This window comes from Chironomus tepperi, unplaced genomic scaffold (assembly GCF_022539635.2).
Source record: "Chironomus tepperi strain 1889 unplaced genomic scaffold, CSIRO-AGI_Ctep_v1 contig_335, whole genome shotgun sequence".
NCBI classification, from domain to species: domain Eukaryota; kingdom Metazoa; phylum Arthropoda; class Insecta; order Diptera; family Chironomidae; genus Chironomus; species Chironomus tepperi.
In genome coordinates, this window is record NW_027226457.1 from 313,419 (window position 1) to 338,173 (window position 24,755).

The 24,755-nt window shown below is 29.0% G+C and overlaps 2 protein-coding genes across 2 annotated transcripts; one reads left to right on the forward strand and one right to left on the reverse strand.

Moving 5' to 3' along the window:
• Window positions 1-1,154: 1,154 nt before the first annotated feature.
• On the reverse strand, window positions 1,155-24,370 carry LOC139093158 (galactokinase-like). The gene is made up of 12 exons (XM_070643765.1): window positions 24,215-24,370; window positions 10,953-11,144; window positions 10,829-10,887; window positions 10,534-10,673; window positions 5,930-6,100; window positions 5,718-5,756; window positions 5,537-5,623; window positions 4,775-4,956; window positions 2,304-2,419; window positions 2,056-2,167; window positions 1,862-1,888; window positions 1,155-1,601 (listed from the first exon to the last, which is right to left on the reverse strand). Exons 2-12 carry the CDS (start codon window positions 11,053-11,055, stop codon window positions 1,462-1,464), a joined length of 1,176 nt encoding a protein of 391 aa, XP_070499866.1. The 5' UTR covers window positions 11,056-11,144; window positions 24,215-24,370; the 3' UTR covers window positions 1,155-1,461.
• Window positions 17,002-19,186, forward strand: LOC139093157 (angiotensin-converting enzyme-like). The gene is made up of 6 exons (XM_070643764.1): window positions 17,002-17,639; window positions 17,696-17,807; window positions 17,871-18,270; window positions 18,329-18,720; window positions 18,774-18,935; window positions 18,992-19,186. The coding sequence occupies exons 1-6, from the start codon at window positions 17,048-17,050 to the stop codon at window positions 19,158-19,160; spliced, it is 1,827 nt and encodes a 608-aa protein (XP_070499865.1). The 5' UTR covers window positions 17,002-17,047; the 3' UTR covers window positions 19,161-19,186.
• Window positions 24,371-24,755: the final 385 nt, after the last annotated feature.

Below are 24,755 nucleotides of genomic sequence, written 5' to 3' on the forward strand. Positions count from 1 at the left end.
TTATTTTTAACCAAAAATGCTGAATTTGCTCCTCATTTTATTTTTATTATCAATGCGTAAATTTGCAGTCTTTTGAAGATTTCCTTGTTGAAATTTTGATGATTGTGGTCAGCTTTATGTCGACCTAAAACTTTTTAATACATAGTTTTATTTAAAATAAAATCTAAATTAGAGACCATTCACGTAAAAATTTGACTTTTTACGACGAGGAAACCACCAAAAAATTTCTTCCTCATTTTACCAAATTACGAGAATGAAATATGTAAAATTAATACCATAAGCTCATTAAGAGATTTATTTCTGTTTTTCCATGTTTGTTCTTTCTGTTACCTTTCATATGCTCGATGAAAATATTCCAAAATTGCTAAATGAGACGGAAAAATAAATAAATAATGAAGGATTCTGTTACATCAAATGAGCAAAGTCAGCTAATTGTAAACTTGTGTTTTTAGGTTTAAAAAGGGTTTTTGCTTGTTCATGCATATAAATCAAAGTTCAAAATATTACAATGATAATTGTTAATTTTCTGAATTCTCGAATTTTTCAACTTAATAAAGGTGGATTTTTCAAAAATGAATCATTCATATTTTAAACAATGCGAATATAATAACAAATGATTAATCAAAATGAGTATAAAATGTCATAAAAAGTTGATTCATATTAATTTCATCATAATATCCTCCTTAAAAGCCTTCAATATTTAAAAACACATCAAGTACAGTATAAAATGGAGATTGTTGTTCCACATCAATAAACATTAATCTCATCAATGCCAATACCATGCGAATGTTATAATCATATTATGAAACGAGCAACACCAATAGATGGATGGAAAGGAAAAACCATTGAATACCAAAAGAAGTGTCAGTAAGGACCATAAATCATCAATCAAAAAATCTTCATGAACTTAAATAATTATTCTTTTCTGTTTTTGCAACTTTTCATTGTTTTCGTTTCATGTGCGTGTATGAAACTGCTGGTGTCTATGTTTGGGTTTATGTCTAATGGTTGAAGAACGAAAATAAATTGATTTTGAATGAACGCCTTGATGTGTGAATAAAAAGAATGTTATTAATTGCTGTGGTCGCTATTTTTCATTGGGGTATTTATGAGTCAAGAACTGAAGATGATTGAATGCTGAAATTTCTTAATAATTCTTGAGACATTTATGTAGAACATGATTTTTATTAAAAGTTCTCTTGATTTTTATATAAATTTACAAAAATTTCCATAATAAATCATTGACGATAAAATTTTCATTTTAAATGACCTAGAAACATGAAATATTCAAATGAATGCCTAAACAAATGGAATGTATTACGTTTATTTAAATATTAAAGCAACGCAAAAAATTCAATTTCCATATAAAGTAGTTCCGAAAACGGAGATAAATTGTTACTCATTACGGCTTTGGTTGGTTATTTTGCGTGTTTGTCCCTTTTAATCAACTGACCATCAATTTTAATTTTCACCTAAATCAATATCACGTGCTCCGTCGGACGCTTTGCACACATAAAATGTTGCTTCATGATAGCCAGCATCAATCTGTTTAATTACGTTATCAATTTCATTGGATTTCACTAAGCTTACTGTGCAGCCACCTGTATTGTTACGGAATGTAGAAAAATAGAAATTAAGCTTAAGTAAACATTTTGTTTGCATGGATTTGTACATAAATGGATTTTATCAGTGGTATTTAATGCTAGTTCTTCATCCAGTTCTATTAGTATTAGCTAAAAATCTTTTGACAGGATCAAAAGCAAAACTATTAGAATTAGAAATATATGAAAATTTAATAAAAACTCCTATATACTATAAAAGCTTAAATACCGTGAACGACACTCGTTGAATATAGACTTACCAAATCCACCGCCTGTCATTCGTGATCCTATATTTTTTTGTTCAATTCATCCATAGTATTAGGGGTATGTGTGTATATGCGCAGTTTCATTTTTTTGTTTAAATAATTGAAACACAAAAAAAGGAACGAGAAAAAGTCATAAATCGTTATTAGAAGTTGAAATAAAAAAAATATGAAAATTTGCTTCTACTCACCCAATACACCCTTACACTTCATTGCCAAATCCACCAATTTATCCAATTCATCGCATGACACTTCAAAATCACTTGATAATGATTTATGCGATTCAACCATGAGCTTTCCGACCTAAAAAATAATAAAAAAATTTGAGAATAAAAATTTATTGATGTGAATTTTTGATAAATAAATTTATATGGATGAGCTAAATTGGCAATTGAATCAATATTCTATAAATTAGTTTAATGATTTCAAAAAAACTTACTCCTTCAAAATCGCAATTTCGCAATGCATCAGCAGCTTTTTGAGTTCTCTCAATTTCGCTGATTACGTGCCTTGCTCGTTTAATTAAAATGGTATCTGCAGTTGCTTTTTCTAATGCTATGAAATGTAAATAATTCATTAGATTAGTATAAATTTTCACAATTGGGATGATTATAAATTGATTATCAAATTCTTTATGATTAATTCATTATTCAAAAATAGCATATTCAGCTAAAAAAAGCATTTTTGATTTTTAATTCCATCACATTTTTGGAAGCAATTAAAATTGTTCATTAAAACTTTGCCTTCATATATATCCACATTTGTTTGCATTTTCAATGTTTAATGCTTTTTTCCTTAATCAAAGGAAAGTCTTACACCACGCATATGCTTTCATATCATACATATCAAATGAGATAATTTTGTAGATCTTTTTTTCTGTTTGTTTTCTAAATCTCATTTTTTATTCATCATTTTCTTCTTCAAGTAGAATTTCTTCCTTCTTATTTCTTTTTTCAATTCTATTTAAAGATGCAGAAGAGCGAGGCAAACTTTTCTTCCTTTCTTGGAATGAGGAGAAATAAAAAAATAAGAAAAGTAAATCTCGATAGAACAAATAAAATTGCGGCACAAGATTATGGAAACTTTTATGTGAAGGAAGAAGAGTTTCTTTCATCATTCAATTGACTTAAGAGTGAAATTGATATTTTTGTTCTATTCATCTTCAAAAATAAAACATCCAAATATTTTATGCTTCTTGAATCCTTCATTTCATGTCTGTAGCAAGTCTGGCGTTTAAAATTTATAACAAATTTGACAACTAAAATCAAGTTTATGTTTAATTTCAAATTTTAGTATCATTTGTAATCAATTCTCTAACAATCTGAAGGATATCTTTCTCAAAGAACTACAGATCTGTCTATTAAGAATTCATCAAATTAAAAAGTACAAAAAGTGTTTTTCTGCTGATTTAACAAAATTAAAATCCATCATCTCACAAAGTTTTCACAGATCTAGAAAAAATATCGATACGTCGTCATTTCCTTTTTTATTCTTACTTAAATTTAATATGATAAGATGAAATGTAGCACATCCAACATATAGCAGCAATTTTATGTGAAATTAAATGAGATTTTCTTCTATCTGTTCCCACATGAGTTAAATCTCTCTTTCCTTTATACTTTCTTTTCCTTTTTCTGTCATCTGTTAAATGGACAAAAATTGCTTTCTCAAATGTGAAAATGGTTTGTACAAAAAAAGACGGGGTGATGAAAAAATAGAAAAAGATTCATACATAAAAGTCGAGAAATTTTCCTTTTTATAGTGAAATTTAAGATTTTAACTTACACTTCAACTGACATAAAAGTGTTGATTAAAATAATTTTAAATTTTACAATGGAAAATCTGATGAAAATTTTCTAAAGGAAAAATGACGCTTTGACATCTAATAGAAAAAGAAGCGGAAAAGGATGGAAAAATAAAAGAAGATTAAGACTACAGCACATACAAAAAAGAAAAATTTTGTGCATTTGACACAAATAAAAAAAGGATTTAGTGCAAACTAGTAAGGAAAAGAAATCTTTTAGAAATTTCTCTTTTTGTTTCTATCTTAAAATTTAGCACAAGAAAGATAAACAGACTGTATTTTGCTCATTAAAAATTGATACATAAAATTTGATATTTTTGTCTTTGAAGATTATTGCTTGTTTTTTGAAATTTCATATGACTTACATATTTTAGAATTATGCTCATGTAGGATAATTAAATAAAAAAATGCTGCCTTGTAATTGGATCATACATGTATGTCTTTTTTTATGTCATAAAAGCAATAAAAATTTTTTTGTACTTAAAACTTTTTTAAAAATCGGAATTAATGAGTATATTTTCCATAAATCCTGCTTTGCTTCATTATGATAAGAGTAAGAAGCTTTTTTCAGAGCATAAGAAGACTGTAAATGTGACAATAACAATCGTGATGATGATGATGACGGTAAGAAGATTAAAGGCAAAAAATCACATGTGGAAATTCAATTACGTTTTGTCTTCTTTGATCGGAAGAAAATGTGGCAAACAGTTTGATTTATATGATGTCGGCATCAGCATCATCGTTATTAGTGTAGCTCGGATTATGTTGCAAATGAAATATCCTGGAAATTTACTATGTTAATCAACAACTACAATATTTCCATTTGACATAACACCATGGCATATGTTGAATTGAATGAGAATTGATTACAGGATGTGGTTGAATTTTCACAAATAGATTATGCACTCTATCGAATAATTCCATGTCAAATTTTTGCCTTTAACATAACACCATCATCAATGTCAGTCATCCATCGTCATCATCATGTGATGTAGTATAAACAAATATTCACTCTTTCATGTCAAATCAAATTTGCAAATCAATTTATTTTTATCCTCCTTCTCTATCTCACAATTCGATGATTCTCGCATATGTCACATACTCACCTTTCAAGTGCGATGAATTAGCCTCACGATAACTGCTCAGTCCCATCAATTTTAACGCATCACTACATTGCTTACGCCTTGTTGGATATTCGCTTGCGGATAAGTTATGTTTAACATTTGAATTACATATCAGCACAACCAAATCGCTTGCATTAAACGGAATATGTTCAGCTGTTAATGATCTATATATATACGAATATAAAATGAAATAGAGATACAGAGAGAAAGATAGACAGTAAATTAGAAATCAATTAATTTAATCTTTTTGATTGATTGAGTGTCTCATGTATGTATATCTTGTATACCTTCTATTTTTCGCATGACTAAGGATTTTTGTGTCAACTTTGCAAAATCATCAAGTCATTTCCTATTTCTAATACATAAATAAACAGGTAGTTCAGATATGTTTAAATCAAGTCACTAACTAATTGATGTCATGTAGATTAGATTCGGTGATTGAAAGTTTTTTTAATTTTATTTGTTTTAACACATAGTTATACAATTATCTAATTCTATGGGAATGTTCAAACATTAGAGAACTAAAATAAAACCCCATGAAGCATGGTGGGAAATGAGACAGAAGGAATAATAAACTAAATTATTAGAAGTCACCAAACTAAACTGCATGACATACAATATTTTCTGAAAATTTCGTCAAAATACACATACATGTCTATTATCCTGTCAGTTAAGAAAGCTAAAGAATGAAAGAATTTCCTTTAGTCAGCAATATCACTATTGATTGCTTTTTAATAAACTTACTGACAATCAATTAGGAGAGCATTATTTTCCTTCCCCATAACTGAAATAAATTGATCCATAATACCGCATGGGCATTCTGCGAAGGTGCTGTTATAAATAAAACAATGTTTATATTAAAATTATATCTGATAAGAATTTTGATTTTGTTGTTGGGAATATATCAGTTGTATTTGGTACTTACTGTTCTGCTTTCTGGCAAATTAAAGCTTTATCACTATCTCTATAAATGAAATTTAAGAATATTAGTTCAAAGATAAAGTTTTAAGCTCTAAGAAGATCAAAATCATTTTAGAAAAAGTCTATATTTTAAATCCATTAAAGTATACCAAAATCCCTTAATTATAAAAAATCAAAAACATTTTTTTAACCTCATTAAAAAATCATACAACTCACTTCTCGTGCTTTTTTCCTGTTACGAGTTCAAGAAATTTCAATGTAGCAACCTCCAATGCAGCTGACGAAGAAAGGCCACCGCCAAGAGGAACATTTGTTACAATAATCGCATCGAATCCAGGTACAGGAAAACCATAATTGTAAATTACACCTTTTACATAGTTAGCCCATCTGCAATGGAATTAATTATGAATTGCTTATAATTATTAATCTATTATTCTTTCATGCTTTAAATTTTGAATAAAATGATTTAAAACAACAAAATTATTAGAGATTGCAAGAGATTATCTTCAGTGCGTGTATTTGATATGATACATTGAAGTCAATTAAGTTGTTTCCTCTATCAATCTATGCTACATATATTTTTATTCTGATAAAAGCGTAGCTTCGTATATTGATGAATCACTGCAAGCAATTTATTTACGGTTAGTTACTACCTGAGAGCTGAACATTTGGAATTTCATTTAGAAATATGTTGGTTTTCAAATAAGGCTTAAATTTCAATCTACATACTATAAATAAAGTACACATTTTATAACTTGCCAGGTTACTCCACTTTATGATGTGTTTTAATTAAATTGAATATGCTGATCATTTAGATTGAAATTGATAAAGATAATATTGTAATGTACTAAGAAGCCTTTAATTATGAGGATTAAATTTCAGTTTAATAGGTAAAAAATTGAAAATTTTAAAGTTTAAATTCAAATCTTTTGAATTTTAATCTATTATTTTTCATGTTTTAAATATCCCACAGCAAAATGCTCGACTCCCTAAATTAATGAATAAGCCTTAATAAAGAAACGTATGTAAGCATCTACACTTGAAAAGGTTCATTTGAAATTTTTACAGGATTAAAATTTTCTCCTATTTGAAAATTGATGATGAAGCGTAAGCTCTCTATTCACATGAATGATTCTTCAATAGTTTCAATATCCTATCAACCAATGTACTTAATTGTTTATACACATGGCGTTCACAAGAGCTCACATATTGTGATTAATTATTTTGAAGTAATGATGCAAGAATGAAAATAAATTATAATGAACTTTATCTAACTATCTACGTATCAATTGAGACATGTATGCTTTATACAATATATTCGAACTCTATAAGCACATAGAGTGGATTTAATTTTTCAATTGAACTCTTCAGCTGGGTACAGTAGCTACTTCTTTGGTGCCTATCTCTATTCATGTTTAGCTGCTAGCAGTCAAGTTGTTATTTGTTTTCAATGAAATCCTTTTATTAATTAAAATCGAGTAGTAAACTTGTTCGCTCTACAGTTGTTATACTTGCAATCCATTATGGGATTCAAAAAAAAAAAAGAATTGAACGGGAGTAAAATATTATTTCAAAATCTCATTCAAGCACGTAAATCAATAACGATATGATGGAACAAAAAAAATGTTTGAAACAAAAATTCATCTCTCATTTTCGACTTCCTCAGCAGTAGTCATGAAGCAAAGCGTAAAATGCGTGTCAATATTTAATCTCATCCGCCTTTTTCCTTCTCGCATTTCTCAAAATACAAAATCGATTTCAACTTTTTTTCTACACTCGTTGCCACCTTAGCTTCGGGGCTACTGATTGCTCATATATATAAAAAAAATATTCAAATGAAGAAAAATTTCAATGGGACTCAATCAACTACCATTATGAATATCAATTGAATCATAATCATATCTTGCGGGAAGGCTTATATATTTGTATTTTGGTTCTGTTGTTTTTCAGTTGTCAATTTTTCAACTTTACTTTCTGAATAAATTTCAGACTCCAAGAAACTTCTCCCTAAAAAAAGTAGACTTCATCCCTTCTTAAACAGTTTTCGATAGGTTTTTTTCTCCCATCGACAACGACTTCGTTATGTTCTTCTACAGGGATTTTACCAATCATTGAACCGTGTACAAAAGGAAGATTTACTGTCGTTGTTATGAATAAGAAATTGAGTTCAGTTTCAAGAATAATTTTTATCTCTTTGAGGCGTATATAGTAAATTGAATTCATGATGAAGTTGATGATGATGGCAGAGGAAATTGATGAGATTTACTGTAAATGAAGTTCAGTGATAAACTTCAACGATGTGTGAATGAGGAGACGGAAAGAGATTTAGAGATTAATTTTGATTGGAGTTTGTTATTTCCATTTCTTGTTCGAATTTTGAGCTTAAGGATAAGACCCCAGGAGAAATTTATGTCGCGTAAATAATACTTTATGATTAAGTTCCGAATCATGTTTTTCCCGCAAAAATTCTGTAATGCGAATCGAGAGTGAAAATTTTCAAATCATTTAAAAATAATCTCAAATAATCAGCACAGCACACCTAATTCAGGTAAGAATTTCACTCTATAGATACTTAATGTTTTTCATGGCTTTAAGCAAATTTCATTTCTAATCTTATACAATAGAAACAAATAAAAATGTGTGTAACAAAAAATTCCCTATACATTAACAGAAAAAAAAAACATTTTCTCTTATTATTTGCTTCAGTTCCTCTAAACAAATACACATGACAATATTGAAGGTGAAAATGTTTTGATTGTTTCAAAGTGTTATGTATATACCACGACAAAAAACATTTTTGTAATTTTCTCGTGTAATCTTATGAAAGACAATAATAGCAACAGTCTCTGTGTATTATTTCCATGACACTTTGGGAATATTTTTATTATCACCGCCATCGCCATGATACGCTTTTATAGATTTTCTTTTTGATCCTGTAAAGCAGTGGCGGACAACCTATGCACTGTGGAATTGTAGTGTGTCGTCAAAATGCTTTGGAAATGATGAACCATTTTTGTGGTGTGCGGTTTCAGTCGAGGCTTATCACCAAGGTGTGCCGTGAAAAACTAAAGGTTGCCCACCACTGCTGTAAAGCAATACTTTGCTTTGTGTACAGGCGTTGCTTGTTTTTTAACTCTATTCTTTGTTTCCACTTAATTTTGTCTTTTTGTGCATTCTTCATCAGTTCATATGATTTAATATTATACATTGTAATCACAGTAGCACAGTAGTCCATTATTACTAACTTTTTCATTCAGTAATAAAATTTCATCACGCTCTTTTACCACGTTCATGAAAGAAATATTGAATGAATAAATTTTTGCTTTCCTTTAGCAAATATTATGAATGGTTAAAGCGATAATAAACCATGAAAATGAAAAAAATTAAATATTCTGAATAATTTATGTCAATTTTTTTTGCAAGCATGGGAAGTTTCACTTTTATTGAAAAAAGATTTTAAATTGCTTTCTCTCTATGAGGTTAAAAGACTTTATCGTGAGAATTCATACTCTGTTGAATCCTTTTGCATGTGATAAAGACTGATTTCTTCCCAAATAGAACCGCTTGGATGATGTTGAAGCATATTATAGCTTTAAGACAACAAACGATAATCCTTTAAAAAGCAAATCAATTTCACCAATCTAAAAAGACAGTAAAAATGGTCAACTAAAAACAAAAGTTGCTTTTGGGAGTGTTGTCCATTATCTGTCTTAAAACTTCTAAATAAGGTAATGTAAGACATTGTTTTATTCTCTAGAAAGGAGAATCACAAAACAGAACTATAAATATATGAAAGGTAAACCACCCATGGATATAAACCAAAGACTCTCGATTAAATCTTTGACTTTAACCTTTTGGTTTTACTCCATCCCAAATGGCGAATTAAAACTTTTGCTGTGTCTTCATTAGTTTCAAGAGAGTAAAATAAAATATCTGACTCTTGACTTTTCCAGAAAGTATAACCTCAGGAAAGTCACTTTATAAAATTCCAAGGTCAATTTACTTGTTTCAAGAAAAGTTTTCAAATTGAAATCTTTTATATTTTCCCTTTCATGAATTTTCTCCTGTCGATGACTTTAGAATTTACAGGATTTTAAAGTCGACATACAATGTGCGTGGATCTTTTGTATAAAATATTTTTCAATAAAAAGTTTTTTCAACCCCTTTTAAATTACTAATTTCATATTAAAGCTCTTAAAATAATTTTGCATTTTAATCCACAATATTCTGTTACACTATGAATTTAGTAGTGCTGTGGGCATAAGAGAAGACGAGTAAAGAAGAGGAGAGGTCATGAAAAAATTTGAATTGAGTTCAGTTTCGGATAGATTTTTTTTGGTTTTAAAAATAACAATTGGAATTGGAATTGTCTCAAGAATGTTTGAATTTTGTTTAATACAATACAACTGTGCATGTGTAGATTTTACAAACACTGAAAGAATTGAAATAAAATTAACAAAAGTTTTTATTTTCAAATGTTAGGTGGTACAAAAATTACTCTGGGTGTATGAGAAAACAAACGAAGAGTTTGAATTCTTAAAAGTAAAATAAGATTTTTCAGTTGTATTTTCCTTCTCCCTTTTCTACAATATGTACGAATTCGTATACACAAAAACTGAAAAGGACTCAGAAAAACTATAGAAGAATCTGCACAGCAGGAAGCGGAGAAGCTAAGAAGGAGCAGAGGATAAAATCTTTTAAGGAGCTTTCATGCATTAAAAGATAAAAGAATTTGCAGAAAATTTAAGTTTTTAAATTGAAATTTTTTTTCTCCAATCTCAAAAACTGAAAAATCTTGCTTTTAATTCTTATAAACTCACTTTGGCATTCCAGAACAGAGATAGTCAGTATTAAATTGAATTTTGTCTGGTTTATCAGCTCCATCACATAATGTATGAATGTTAACCTCATCGGGTGTGCCATTTCTACGTCCTACAATCAATGTTACCATGGGAAGTGCCTGTGAATGTAAGAAAAATCAATTAATTTAATTATTGAAGACTTAAAAGATTAACAAGTTTGTTGAAAGTTTGCGAGTGAAACATTTTATAGAACTAGACGCATTTATTATCTCTCTCACATAAATCAAAAATTAAATAATTAAGCCATAATTACCATTGGCAGTACAAAGCCATCGCAATAATCGATATGCTCTCCTATCAAATTAACTCGTCCTGCGTAGATGATAAAATATTTTAATCTCTTTTCGTCATAATAATTTAAATATCAAACTAAAGACCTGGAGCACATGCTGCGATTTCTGGCTTCTTTTGGAATGTTTCTTGGAAGGTTTCCACAGCTTTAGTTAATAATTCATCAAATGATGGAAGTTGCGCGGCCATTATTCGTTGTCAAGGATTTTCTTCTTTGATATACTTTTAAAATTTTGATTAATTTCAAAAATTGAAAGTTTTTATTTCGCCTCAAACGTCTAAAAAAAGGAGAAAATGCTTATCAAAATTTAAATAAATAGAAGACATTTATGATTTTTTCTGAGAAAAAGTCTTAATTACTTTTTCGCTAGAATTAAAGAAGAAAACTCCCAAGAGCAATTAAAGGATAACAAAATTTATAATCAGATTAGAAACATGAAAATATCATCATTCGTCGAAGTTTTAATAATAGAATTTGCGATCCTTGAGTTGCCTAGAGTTTCAGATTTCTGAAAATTTTCCTACTCCAATGGTTAGAGAAGATTATGAAGAACTTGGTAAGTATACCACATAAAAATTATGAAAATAATTATCCGTTAAATTAGTTTAATTATTACAAATCTTTAACTCTAAACAATTATTAACCAAAATAATTTATTTCTTGCAAATATCAAAGTTTTAGAACCACCAAAACCATAATCATTCCAATTTACCCTCAAGCATATCACAATTCATTGCTCATTCATATCATTCACTTATATCTTATTTAAAGGTAGAAATGAAATAAAATTAAATAAGCATAATGTAGATAAATGTGTATTGATATAATTTTCCGTATCACATGTACGGATACATATACATTTTCTCGAATTATATATTCATCGAAATGGAAATGATTTGCTTCTAATGAAAATTCATCCAGACACGAATAAATGCTTATCTATCTACATTTACATTTACTTATTTTGGAGCAAGAGAGTGAAGAAGATCTAGAAAGGTAGACACGAGAGTTGAGATATGAAACTTCTAAAGGCTAAAAAATTTTTGTTGTTGTTGCCATGCCCTGTACATGAGCATATATATCAGCAAAAGGATTCAGATGAGGCTTATGAAGATATAGAAATGAAGGCAAAAGAAGAAGAAGAAGAAGAAAATATGACAGTAAGGAGGCAAAAAAACAGAACAGATGATTTATTTTGATCTCGCTTACCTTCATAAATTTTATTTTATTATTTTCTCTCTATGTATGCCTTACTTTAACATCATGCTTCCTACTCATAACATTTTTTAAGTTCTAATATTTTTATTAAATATAATTACAAACCGCACCACTGGATATAACGAGAAAATTCATTTCAGATCAAGGAATCAGAGTAAATGTTATTGATTCTGCATTCATATTCTGAAAGAACATTCGATTTCTCCATCAATCCTTTTTATTATTTGAGTAACAAAAGGAGAAATTCAAAAGAAGGCAAAAAGCATTCAAATCAGAAATGATTTGACATGATTTGATTTTCGGAATAAGAAGAAAATAAGGAAAAGTGTAAATGTGAGATTATGCGGAAATTTATTGATGTTTGTTAGAGTCATGAATAGATGAATAACATTATCGGTTTTCTACGAACACTTTACTGGATACTGGATTTTATTCCCTGATTATTAAGGTTTGTTTATAGTTCCCACTAATCTCATAAAGGAGTGACATTTTTTGACATCTGTTCTGCGAAATTTTCATTAAGCTATCAATAAATATTATACAAAAAGCTATGCATGTATTTAAAAATTAAAGCATACGCATCATTACATTTGAGATAGGATAATATTCAAGAAAGAGATTCATTCTTAATATTGTTTGTTGTAAGTATTTTGCATGCTTTTGTGTTTGGGAAGAATGGAAATAATTCATCAGAAGGAAAAAAGAGCTTAAGTAAGCTATTTATTCTCAAACATTTTTTCTCATTTCTTTTTCTTTCAGTTTCATTTAAGAACGTTTAAGAGAAAATCCGAAATTTCTTAAATCCTTAAAACAAATTTTTTTCAGTATAATATTTGTAGTGCCATGATTTGATTACGAAAGCCACAGAAACCAGATTAAGGAGCAAATTATTTATAGCTAGATAAATAATATGAGGCAGTAAATTGTTTATATTTGTTATTTATGTTATGAATTTTATGCATGAGGGATATTATTTTAAGGTGATGATACAGCATTTTCCAATTTATTCAATTTTCAAATAACTACAACAGGTTAATAAATGGTAACAAGTCTCACAAATAATTACTTCAAAAATTTTCCCAATCCAACACTAACTCGTCGTTAATTTTCCCACTAACGAGTTTAATTTTCTTTGCTGACTTGTTATTTATTTTTCTATTTCCGTGAATTTTAGTTCTAAACCATATTCTTTCACAATATTCACGCTGTTATTTGCTTTTAATGTCTCGATCACATTATCATATATCAAATATATATTTATTTTGCTACGCCACAATAGCATAAACATATACTCATGCTATATTTTTTATTCTCGCAAATAACTCATTAAAAATAGATTTTCTTTCGTTGTGCTTCTTATGTTTCCTCGTGGCTTTTTATATTGCTTTGTGTTCATAATGGAAAAATAACAAGAGAAACGCACATACGCACACATAATACGTCAATAATATGCTATACATCATATAATTATACGTTTATGGTGAAAAATGGATTTTTCGTGCCATATAAAATAGAAATACCATGCCAGGTTTCAGTTTCAAGAATTTTCATCAATTAGGTTGGTAAATAATGATGTTACTAGTTTACTGCTTGAACTAAAAACAAATTTGGAGCTTTAAGTTTGGAGTCTGAAATACTAAAAATTGATTTACCCTAAACATACTTCTTATTGTTCATCACATCGCAATGTTATGATGAGTAATGATCCATAGAATTTATTCTCTTTTGATAACAATTTTTATCTTCTTTTTTTCGAAATTTCCCATTTTATTGCTGTCTAATGTAGAGGCGGCAATATGAAAGCAGAAATGCTTCATTGGAATTTAGTTATTGTTAACTGGTACTGTTTCCATTATGGTTGAGAATTTTCGCATGAAAGATTTTTTTACCCTACATTCTTACATGGATGAATGGGCGGATGGCGGCAGTAGACGAAAAGATGAATGAAAAAATGGAAAATGAAAAATTGAAAATGATAGGGCCTCAAACAAAAGGGCGCCCCTTTTGTAGATTCGAAAATGAATAAATTTTGGTTTTTTTTTTCATTATTTTTCAATAAACCCGTTTTGTTAGAGATCCAATTGAAAAAAGCAAGCAAAAGAACCTTCAACTCATTCCGTAGAAAAAAAGTTTAACAATAAATCATTCAATGCCATTTCTTTCTATGCTCAAATTCTTTCTTGATTGTTATTCTTTTCTCATCAAATTTTCCTTTTTAGCACTGTGTCTGTCATACATTCTTATACTCAATGCTGATAAAAAAATAGAAATTTTAATTCAAAAATTCAGAAATAAAAACCATAAAGTTGTAATAATTACCTTCCCAGTTTATTATCACCACAAATTCATGCTTTACAGATACATAACTTTGACAACCAATTATAAAAATTAATCTCATCCTGAATCAACCACAATTTATACTATTTTAATATCTCACAAAGAAAATAATAAAAAATTTGGTACATAAAAATGAACTTTCAGTTTAGCATATTTTCGCTTGTGGTTACTACGTTTGGCACCATGAAAATTTTCATAACCCTTAATAATATTTTTTGTGTGAATATTTCATCCCGTATTTTATTTGGTTTTATTTTTTTAATGAAAAATGAGTTTTGAGTGTCGAATAACTGCATTACAGGTTTTGCAACAAACTGATGTTCACAATTTATTTTTACACAGCATAAATTGGTACAATCAAAAAAAGAATAAAATTACAAAATTAAAATTGCGAAACGAGGTATCAGTTATCACAACATCACATCTAGATATGGTTTTTTTTTGTTGTTTAACTGGAAGTGGCTAAGTTTTTTTAACCCCAATTTTTTTTATTTATTCATTTATTTTTTTTCATATTCACAGTAATTCGACAATTTTTTGTTGGTTGTTTTATTTTTATCGCTTTCGACATTCCCGTCCCCTTTCATTTTTCATAATTTTTTTACGAATATCTTTTGTATATAGGTATACAGTAATAAATTGTAGTTCAAAAAATATTGCTAAAATATTTTCACCCCCTTCCTACTTGCATGGTCATTTATTGCCCACTTCCTACTCACTTTAATATTGTTGAAGCTTTATTTTTCTACAAATGAATTTAGTAGCATTCTTATGTCCTTGGGTTTACTCATTGCTTAACGCAAAATAGACCCCCCACCCTCCTCACCCTAGATGCAGGTATGTACCCAGGAAGGGCAATTCTGACTACGCCCATGTCTAGATATTTTTGTAAAGTGACAACGGATTCTCGAAATATCATAATTTTTTGATAAAAATGCGCTTTGTGAATCAACAATTCTCTTCAACTTACAATCATAATTTATAGACTTCAATAAAAGGGTTTTATTGAGTCAATAATTTTTGTCATCGAAAAATATTCTACATCAATATCTTCTGGATTCTCTTTTTTGATCAATTGATTGCTTTTAATATGTTAATGTAACATTAGGTGCGGTACCCAAAATTACTTTTCATCCTTTCTTTTCAAGTCATCATCTCCTTGAGTGTTTTTTTCTTTCTTCATCTATGATTTTTATTTCATCTTTTATCATCACTTTGTGTATGTGAAGTAAAAATATAGAAAATAACTCGTAAATAAATGTATGAAAAGTGAATGAGTGAAAAGGAAGAAGCAGTGGAAAAACCCGTGCACATATATATTTTATTGGAAACTCATGGATGTGTATAATATATCAAAAAAATAATGGTACCTTTGACAGATTTATTGTTGAAGTTTTTCTTGCTATAGAAAAAAAACAGCACACAGGATGAAAAAACTTTCATTTTTTACATGCACAACATACATGGGGAAAGAAAAAAAGGCAGCTACAAAAAATTGTGTTATATATAAATTATTATTTTAACCGTTAAAGATTGCGATAGAGATGAACGATGTGGATTGGGTGTAGGTGGTTATGAGATGATTGTTGAAAATTTATTTATTAAACATTTAAGCACAACAATGCGTAGAATAGCAATAAGTAAAGTTCATGAAAACATTGTGATGCTTTACACTCTGTTTATGTTTTGAAAGACGCTCTTAAAGTTTATAGTACGGAAAACTCAGTGGGTTGTCAGTGATAGTTCTTTTATTTTCAACAACAACAATGAAGCAAGGCTTTGTAGGCTGAACATTTTGATCTAATAAATAAACAAACAATCTCTGTACTTGTACGCTTTAAACCAAAGTACACCTTGATAATATTATTTCCAAAAATTCAAAGCATGACTAATAATCTAGAAATCCACACATATGTCACAATTTGTTGATGAAATTTGTTCATTAGTGATTCGGTTAGCATACTAATTAAAGCATTTAAATGCGAATTTTGCATGGTGTTTATCAGTAATCAGGAAATTTTACAAGCGCATTTTATTAATAAGTTCGGCAGTAAATACAAAATTTCAATAAGCAACTCTAAAATAATCTACGAAAAAAAAAATTAATAAGTTCTTTAACCCCAAAATGATGTTAGCATTTGTAAAAAATGAATGTGTTTATTTATTCAAATGAGTGAATGTTAACAGAGTTGAAATTTACTTATTTGAACAAGTTTTGTAGAAAAATGATACATAAACGATGACCTGCTCTGAATCTTCGTTGTTGTAATCTTACATTTGAGTTTATGGGAAATTCATATCATTATCTAACCTGTTTAGCCAAAATATCCAAACTCCAATTTCAATTTTTGAGCATTTTGAATAAATTCATTTGAAAACAGTACCTTTAATTCAGTAAAACTTTATTTTGATTCCTTAATTAGTTTTTCCTAGTATTTTATGTAAATTGATGACAAATGACTTGCTTAAAATAAAAATTTCTTATGGTCGTCAAAGTGACAATTTATAATTAGCACCTTGTCTTTCAAAATACAGTTTTACAAGATTAAAAACTGAATAAATAGCGTCAAAAAATTTTGCTGCTGATTAGTCGCGTCAAAATCATTTAAGTGTAGTGACAGAAAAATGAAATCAAAAATTTTATTAATATTTATAATATTTTATACACAAAAAAGTTTAGCATCAGTTAGTGACGATGAACTACAGGCACAATTAATTGTAAATGAAGTGTCTGAAGAAATGAAGTTAAGGATGTTCAAAACAAATACAGCTTCGTGGAATCACGCTTCAAATTTAACGGATGAGAATGAACGAATTAATGCAAAAGTTCAAGCAGAATATGCATCATACACGAAAAATGTTGCAAAAGAATTATCAGTTTTTGACTATAAAAATTTCCAGAATGAAACCTTAAAGCGATTAATCAAATTTTTAACAAATATTGGTGATGCAAAACTCAGTGAAACTGACTTTAATGAAATCCAGGATTGTGTATCACGAATGGAGTCAACCTTTGCCAAAGTAAAAGTCCCAGATTTTAAGGATAGCTCAAAACTTGTTAGTTTAGAACCAGAAATTACAGAAGCTTTTGCAAAAAGCCGTAATCCAGAGGAATTAAAATATTATTGGATAAAATGGTATGATGGTGCTGGAATTCCAAGTAAAACTGATTTCTTCAAGTATGTTGAATTGAGAAACAAAGCTGCAAAACTGAATGGTAAGTCTTATGCTTTTAAATTTCTGATATGCAAGTTAATAAAATTTTTTGAATAGGGTTCAATAATGGAGCTGATTCATGGCTTGATGAATATGAAGATCCAACATTTGAGAAACAAATTGACGACATTATAGAACAAATAAAGCCACTCTATTTGCAGCTTCATGGGTAATCCATTTAATCTTATTAACATCACGATTTAAAGCATTGTTTTGTTTCTTCATTCTACAGCTACGTCCGTCATAAGCTTGCTGAATTCTACGGACCTGATGTAGTTGATAAAACAAAAGCCATTCCTATGCATTTGTTAGGAAATGTGTGGGCACAACAATGGAATATTGGTAAACTAGTTCTTCCATACAAAACTGAAGAACCAGATATTGATTCAGTATTTGTTGAGAAAAACTACACACCTTTGAAAATGTTTAAGGATTCCGAGCAATTCTTTACATCGCTCAACTTATCACCGATGCCTCCATCATTTTGGGAAAAAAGTATAATTGAAAAACCTAATGATGGTCGTGAAATGGTCTGTCATGCTAGTGCTTGGGACTTTTCCATTAATAATGATGTTCGTATTAAACAATGCACAAGAATTACACTTGAAAGTTACAAAACTGTTCATCATGAGGTAAAATTTTATCAAAATTTATTAAATATTTCTATAAAAATTTCTTAAATTTATTCAGATGGGACATGTCGAATATTATCTCCTATACAATCATCTTCCACCTTCATTTCGTAATGGAGCTAATCCAGGTTTTCATGAGGCTGTTGGTGATACAATTGCTTTATCAGTGGCTACACCGAAACATTTGCATCGTATTGGATTACTTGATAAAGTTAATAATGATCATAAAAGTCAAATTAATCAACTTCTCAAAGTTGGAATCGAAAAATTGCCATTTTTACCATTTTCATACGTTTTTGATAAATACCGATATGAAGTTTTTCGTGGAACTGTTAATGCCGAAAATGCAAATACACTATTCTGGGATATGCGCAAAAAACATGGTGGTGTTGCTCCTCCAGTTCAAAGGACTAATAAGGATTTCGATATCACTGCTAAATATCATGCAAGGTTGCATTATTCCATTACATTTTTTATACAAAATAACATTCTTTCAATTTCAGTGCGGATGTTGAGTATTTGAGATACTTTGTTGCATTCATCCTTCAATTTCAATTTCACAAAGCTGCCTGCATCAAAGCTGGGGAATATGAAATGAACAATCCCGAGAAAACTCTTGCCAATTGCGATATTTATCAGAGTAAAGAAGCAGGAGAAGCAATGAAGTAACAAATTCAATTTTGATTGCTAATATCAAAGTCTATAATGGGTTTTATTCTAGAAAAATGCTTGAGTTGGGTTCATCTGTGCCATGGAATGATGCATTAGAAGTGATGACTGGTGATCGTAAACTTGATGCGAGTGCATTGCTAGAATATTTTGAACCTCTTTATGAATGGCTTAAGGAAGCAAACATTAAGCTAGATGCTCATATTGGATGGGATGAATAAATGTCAACACTTTAGAATTTAACTAATTTTAGAATTTTAATTTAAAAGAAATACCAAAATGCATCCTTCCTACAAAACTTTTTAATCAATTTTCTTTCAGTCCAAAAATAACTTCCTGCTTTATCTAATATCTAATTTAAATAACGTCATTTGGGTTAGTAACTCTATTTATGTAAAAACTTATATCCCATTTACTTTTATCCAAACAGCAGAAGCATTTTTAGAGCAGAAACTTTTCTTTTCATTGAAAAGTAAAAGGGGAATTTAAGGATTAACTTCTAAGCTTTCTATCTTTTTCTGTTTTTTCATTAGTTCAACTACATAGACGCACCTGTAAGGATATTACGTCTATTGTAAGAATGCTGATTTCATAAAACTATTTAGCACAAAAAATCAATTAAAACTTTTTCATAGCCTGTCTGTACGGATATTATGGTAAAATTTCAAAATGCCAGTTTATATTTTACAATTTCCGACGATAACAGTTCAGCTCTTTAATGAAATGTTGTATACAACTTATCATGCTTAACATAGTTTTGCTCCTAGTATTTCTATGTCAGAAATTTCATATTGAATGAAAACTTTTCATTCAAGAACTAAGTTAACACAGAAAACAGCAACCACGAAACAACGATGTAAATTTACGTTTATGGCATAATTTTATGGTTGAATAAACACTGTTGTTATTCACATTTCTATTATTAGATAAGAATGGAAGTATAAAATTTTTATAATGCAAATGACTCTTACATTGTACATGGAGAATAGACATAACGGGGATGAAAATTCTCAGGCAAGCAAGCAACATTAGTTCGTCGTCTAATCTTTATGATAATTAAAAGTCAAGTAAATTACACAGTCACAATTATCATCTACAATTTTAATTTTCATTTTTCCTCATCTCTCATAGTCTATTGCCTAACTTCCTTCCTTTCTGACTTCTATGGTACTCATTATTCTTCCTTTATCTTTTCTTGTTTATAAAGAAAGATTTTTTCTGTCGTTATTGTTTAGCAAAATTTAAGCTCAAGGGCAAGTGAATGTATTTTTTTCTTCGGATTATCATTGATTTTTTTTCTGTTGTGACAACTAAATAGGAAAATTTTCCATCTCGAAAATTTCATTGTTTAAAATATTTTAGCGATAGGGGGTAATTTAATTTTCTATCAAACACAATGAGGATGATATAAATTAGTAATTAAACTTTAATCTATCTATACAATTAAATACAGAGATCTCTAATTTAGTACGGCATTTAGTTTTATATCCCTTTGTCATTATTTAAATTATTCCCTTTTTTTGATTTGACTATTGTTGGGGATAATTACATTTAAGGACTAAACATTTAATGCAAATAATCACAAGAATTTTCATTTTAATATAGACGCCACGTAGATCAGCCAATATTACCAATATAAGTTGATACTTCCTTTGATCTTAATATCTCTAAATTTGATAAGGCCAAAAATGCTTCTGCCTTATTTGTTTTTACTGGAAAATTATTAGAATGAAACTTTTTGCCTTGTTTTAAATTCCTTTTATCTCATTGAGGTAAATTAAATGGCAGCAATAAAAAATAATAAGAAATTCTCATAAAAGGCACAATTCCGACAAATTAATGTCTAGCAATTTCCATTTCAATTACGTAATTATACATATTCTACATAGGAGGAAGTAGTATCGTTTTGACTCAATACTAGACAGGTTCTCGTTTTCTTATTATATCCACGAAATGGCAATAGGTCTACTCCATCCATCTCATAGGAGTTACATTGTGAGGGTACAAGAGGAAGAGATGAAAATGCCAATTTATAAAAGAGAATTTTCATTTCCCAACACAAGCAATAAAAATGAAAAAGATGATGATGAAGATGGTGATAAGAATGTTATGCGATGTCATAGGAGAGTGAGTAATCAGCTACGACACTTGAAAGTATCTAAAAGGAAGAAAAAAATGCTCAAATTTGCATTTACATAATTTCAACATTTATATTTTACATTAACATTACCAAAAAATACCATTCCTCTTACTTTAAAAAGAAATAACACATAAAATGATGACGATTTAGTCATGTCGTGTCTGTATGGCATAGAAACGCATAAAAATAAATGCGACAAAGTAAAAGTTTCTCTGACAACATTTCAATATTGCTTACGGTCGCAAAAAATATATGAAAAAGTAATACGATAAAAAATAAAACGAAGAGACAAATTTGATGGAATTCTAAGGTAAATGGTGTTTCGATGTCTCACTGTGAGGAAGGTCTATGAACTCAAAATTACATCAATTTGCGTCACTTGAAATGCATGAGTTTTAGAAGAATAATGATTTTTGATATGGGTAAGTACGACTTTGAAAATTCGAAAAATTGAATCATTAATAATGACTTATAGGCATAAAATCGAATAATATAAGCTTAATCTAATGCTCAGGAAGTCTTTTAGGTCACTTGAAAAACATATCAAAAGAAGCATCTATGGTCACATTTCAACCCTTTTACTCTCATTTCCCTTTTGAATTTGAAACCCAAAAAGACATCATTTGATATCTCAAAAATATACATCCAATCGGCATAAAAATAATAATCATAAAAATTCTGTGCGGAAACGAGGAAGTTCGGCATTTCCACCTTCTTTCCTTCTCTCGATGTAACCTCATAGATATTTCAAATGATATACTCTTTATGTATGTATAAAGGAACTCTTATATCTACTCAATAAAATTGCAAATTTTTATTACCAATGAATGAAACGAATTGAATTGAGTTTGAATTTTTTGTGTGATGAAGTGGAAGGCATGTGAAAGGTGGAAAACAAATATATGTGCTTTTATAAATTGCCTAAGAAGAAATGAAGTCTACGTGTCAAAATAAATAAAATTGTGTCGTTTTTGAATGAAAATAACATTGTTTTTTCTGTTCAGTATTAAAAACCCTGTGATTTGCAGAAATTAATTGATTTTCATAGATCTATAATTATTCAACTGTGCAATTCATGCATGGAATTCAAAATATATACATATTGTATAGTGGAAACTGCAAATAATTGAAACTGTTGAAGGTATCAATTAGAATTTCAATCAGGAACAAAAACTCTCCAACCCTCTTCAGAAAATTACTTTGATTCCGAAATTAACAGCTTTCAGTGATAATTATATGGCAGTGAAATAAGCTGCTATTGTGTTGTTACTCCTACATTTCCTTTTGTTCATTTAGATTGAATTTTGTATGTACTCAATGTTAATTGAATTGAGCTGCACTACATCATTTGTGTGCACTCAATCATTTAAATATCAACAAATTTTGAGCTCAATATAAATTATCAATTATCAGCTATTCCTTTGACGAATGCTGCATTATAAACGATGTGCATGAATTGTTGTACATACATACTATGTTGAGGTTCAAGGATTGGATTATCATACAATGAAAAATTAGGTTTAGAGGTTAACGTTTCATGATAATTTCACCCTAAAACAGAAAGTTTCATTTCCTTGACCAACAAACGATACAATTTATCACAATTCACAATTGGAGACATTGCATGCAATAAATAAATTAATTTTTGGAACATTTTTTAAAGCCACGTAATATTACCACTAATTTTCATCGCCATTCATCGAATAATTAAATGACCAAAGAGGAATGGAAAAAAATCCATTATTTTAATAATTTGTGTTCGGGCATTATGATGTGATAATTATTTTAAGCATTATTTTATGTAGCAAATGCAAATGAACTTTTTTCAGTTTTCAAAATTCGTGACATGGCAAAAAACTGAATAAAATTTTCAAAATGCTGGATTAATGAAAAATTATTATGGTTGAAAATGCAAATTAAAAAAAGTTAAATATTGAATTAATTTATCGTCGAATAGAATTAAAATATTTACCAGAATGATTATGATTATTTTTATATAAAGCTCATTGGAAAGTCGTGAAAAATGTTTTTCATTTTTGTGGGATGTGGAATTATTGAATGACCCGAGACCTTGGCCTTTGCAATAAAGTGCATCATTGTCTATAATCAGCACAACTATAAATAATGATAATGTGAACAAGCATGTGTGCTACATCTGATGTTCCTACCACATGCCTACGTCATTACATCTAATCAACAATTGGGTATTATGAACATAAACATTTGATAATTATAGCACAATACTTTCAAGTACCTATCATTATCAGATATTGGAACCATAATTATCACATCAAAGTATAAGCAGGATATTACGAATTTAATCAGAAATAATTAAAATTGACTATTTCAAACATGTGTATGTGATTTTTGTTATTAATTTAAAAAAAGAAATTTTGAAATTTTCAAAAAAAAAGTTTTTCATAATTGCACGATGATCACTTAAATCTTCATTAAACATCACATGCTTCCCATTCATGTCGGTAAATCACGAAGTTGACGTTGAATTAAAAAAGAGAAAATAAATGAGATAAGTATCTGAGCTTTTACACTGATGTACAATCATGAATATGAAAATTATAAAAAATGCATCTCTGTCAACTTTTTTGAACTACAAAACATCGAGATTTTGAAATATGATATTTAAAATTCGCAAATTGCTATTTTTGGCACCCTTTTTGGCTCCTTTCTACTCTCAACTTTTTATACACATATACACACACGTAGGCAAAAACTCAATTCATTTCATGCAATACGGCTATATAGAGAAAAAGGCAAAAAATTGCAAAGTATGAAAATTAAATTTATGGTGGTTGAAAAAAGTTCTCATAGCACGAAAATGATTTCTTCCTTTTATTAAAATTTCCATGCAATTCATAATTTTTCTATTAAATTATGGTGTTTTGTGGCTATATAATTTTCAAATTTTGTTCTTTTCAACCTTAATTTCAAATTCTATTCCCATAGCTAAATGTTAGCATTGTTTATATAAATAGTTTTTAATATAAATATTTTCTGTCATGCTTGTAGGGTCATAGGACCAATTTGAATACATTTGTAGTTTTACTGCTTAAATCACGCCATAAACGATAATAATAATAAACCCAAAAGACTGAGAAATTGAAATAAAAAACTCACATTTATAAAATAATTTATTTCTTCCACTTGAAATATGTTCCACTAAAAAAATTCAATTTTTGTTGTTTTAAAAGCCACGACTTTTAAACTTTTTTTTCTTCGAATAATGAATAGCGAAAGACACTCACGAATGGCTTCAAAAAATGAACTAAAAAAATTATATATAATTTATTTTCGTCGAACAACAAACGTGATAATAAAGTCTGAGTAGAGTTAGTGGTAGAGTCAGATAATCAGTAGGTTGATAAGAGGAGAGAATGAGAAGATGGATCGAAATATGAGAGAAGAGGAGAGGGTAGACATATAAAAAATGAGAGATTGATTCCTACAAATGTAGTGAAATTTTTGGTGATATTAAGTCATATGGTGATGGCCACAAAATAAGTGAATTTTAAAAACAGTTGCTTCATCTCCAATTTTACCTCCTTTTTGCCTTAAATTTCAAGGTCAATAATCTTGGCTTCTCCATAAGCTCTCAATTTCTGACCCTGAAAGTAAAAACGAACATCACCATATATCTGTTGTGCCGGTAAATATTTAG

Coding starts and splice junctions, on each gene's coding strand:
- LOC139093158 (XM_070643765.1), bottom strand. CDS start 11,055: ATGGCCGCGCAACTTCCATCATTTGATGAATTATTAACTAAAGCTGTG. Junction 10,888..10,952: donor AATCGCAGCATGTGCTCCAG/GTCTTTAGTTTG, acceptor TCATCTACGCAG/GACGAGTTAATTTGATAGGA. Junction 2,168..2,303: donor GAAATTGCGATTTTGAAGGA/GTAAGTTTTTTT, acceptor ATTATTTTTTAG/GTCGGAAAGCTCATGGTTGA.
- LOC139093157 (XM_070643764.1), top strand. CDS start 17,048: ATGAAATCAAAAATTTTATTAATATTTATAATATTTTATACACAAAAA. Junction 17,640..17,695: donor CAAAGCTGCAAAACTGAATG/GTAAGTCTTATG, acceptor TTTTTTGAATAG/GGTTCAATAATGGAGCTGAT. Junction 17,808..17,870: donor CTCTATTTGCAGCTTCATGG/GTAATCCATTTA, acceptor TTCATTCTACAG/CTACGTCCGTCATAAGCTTG.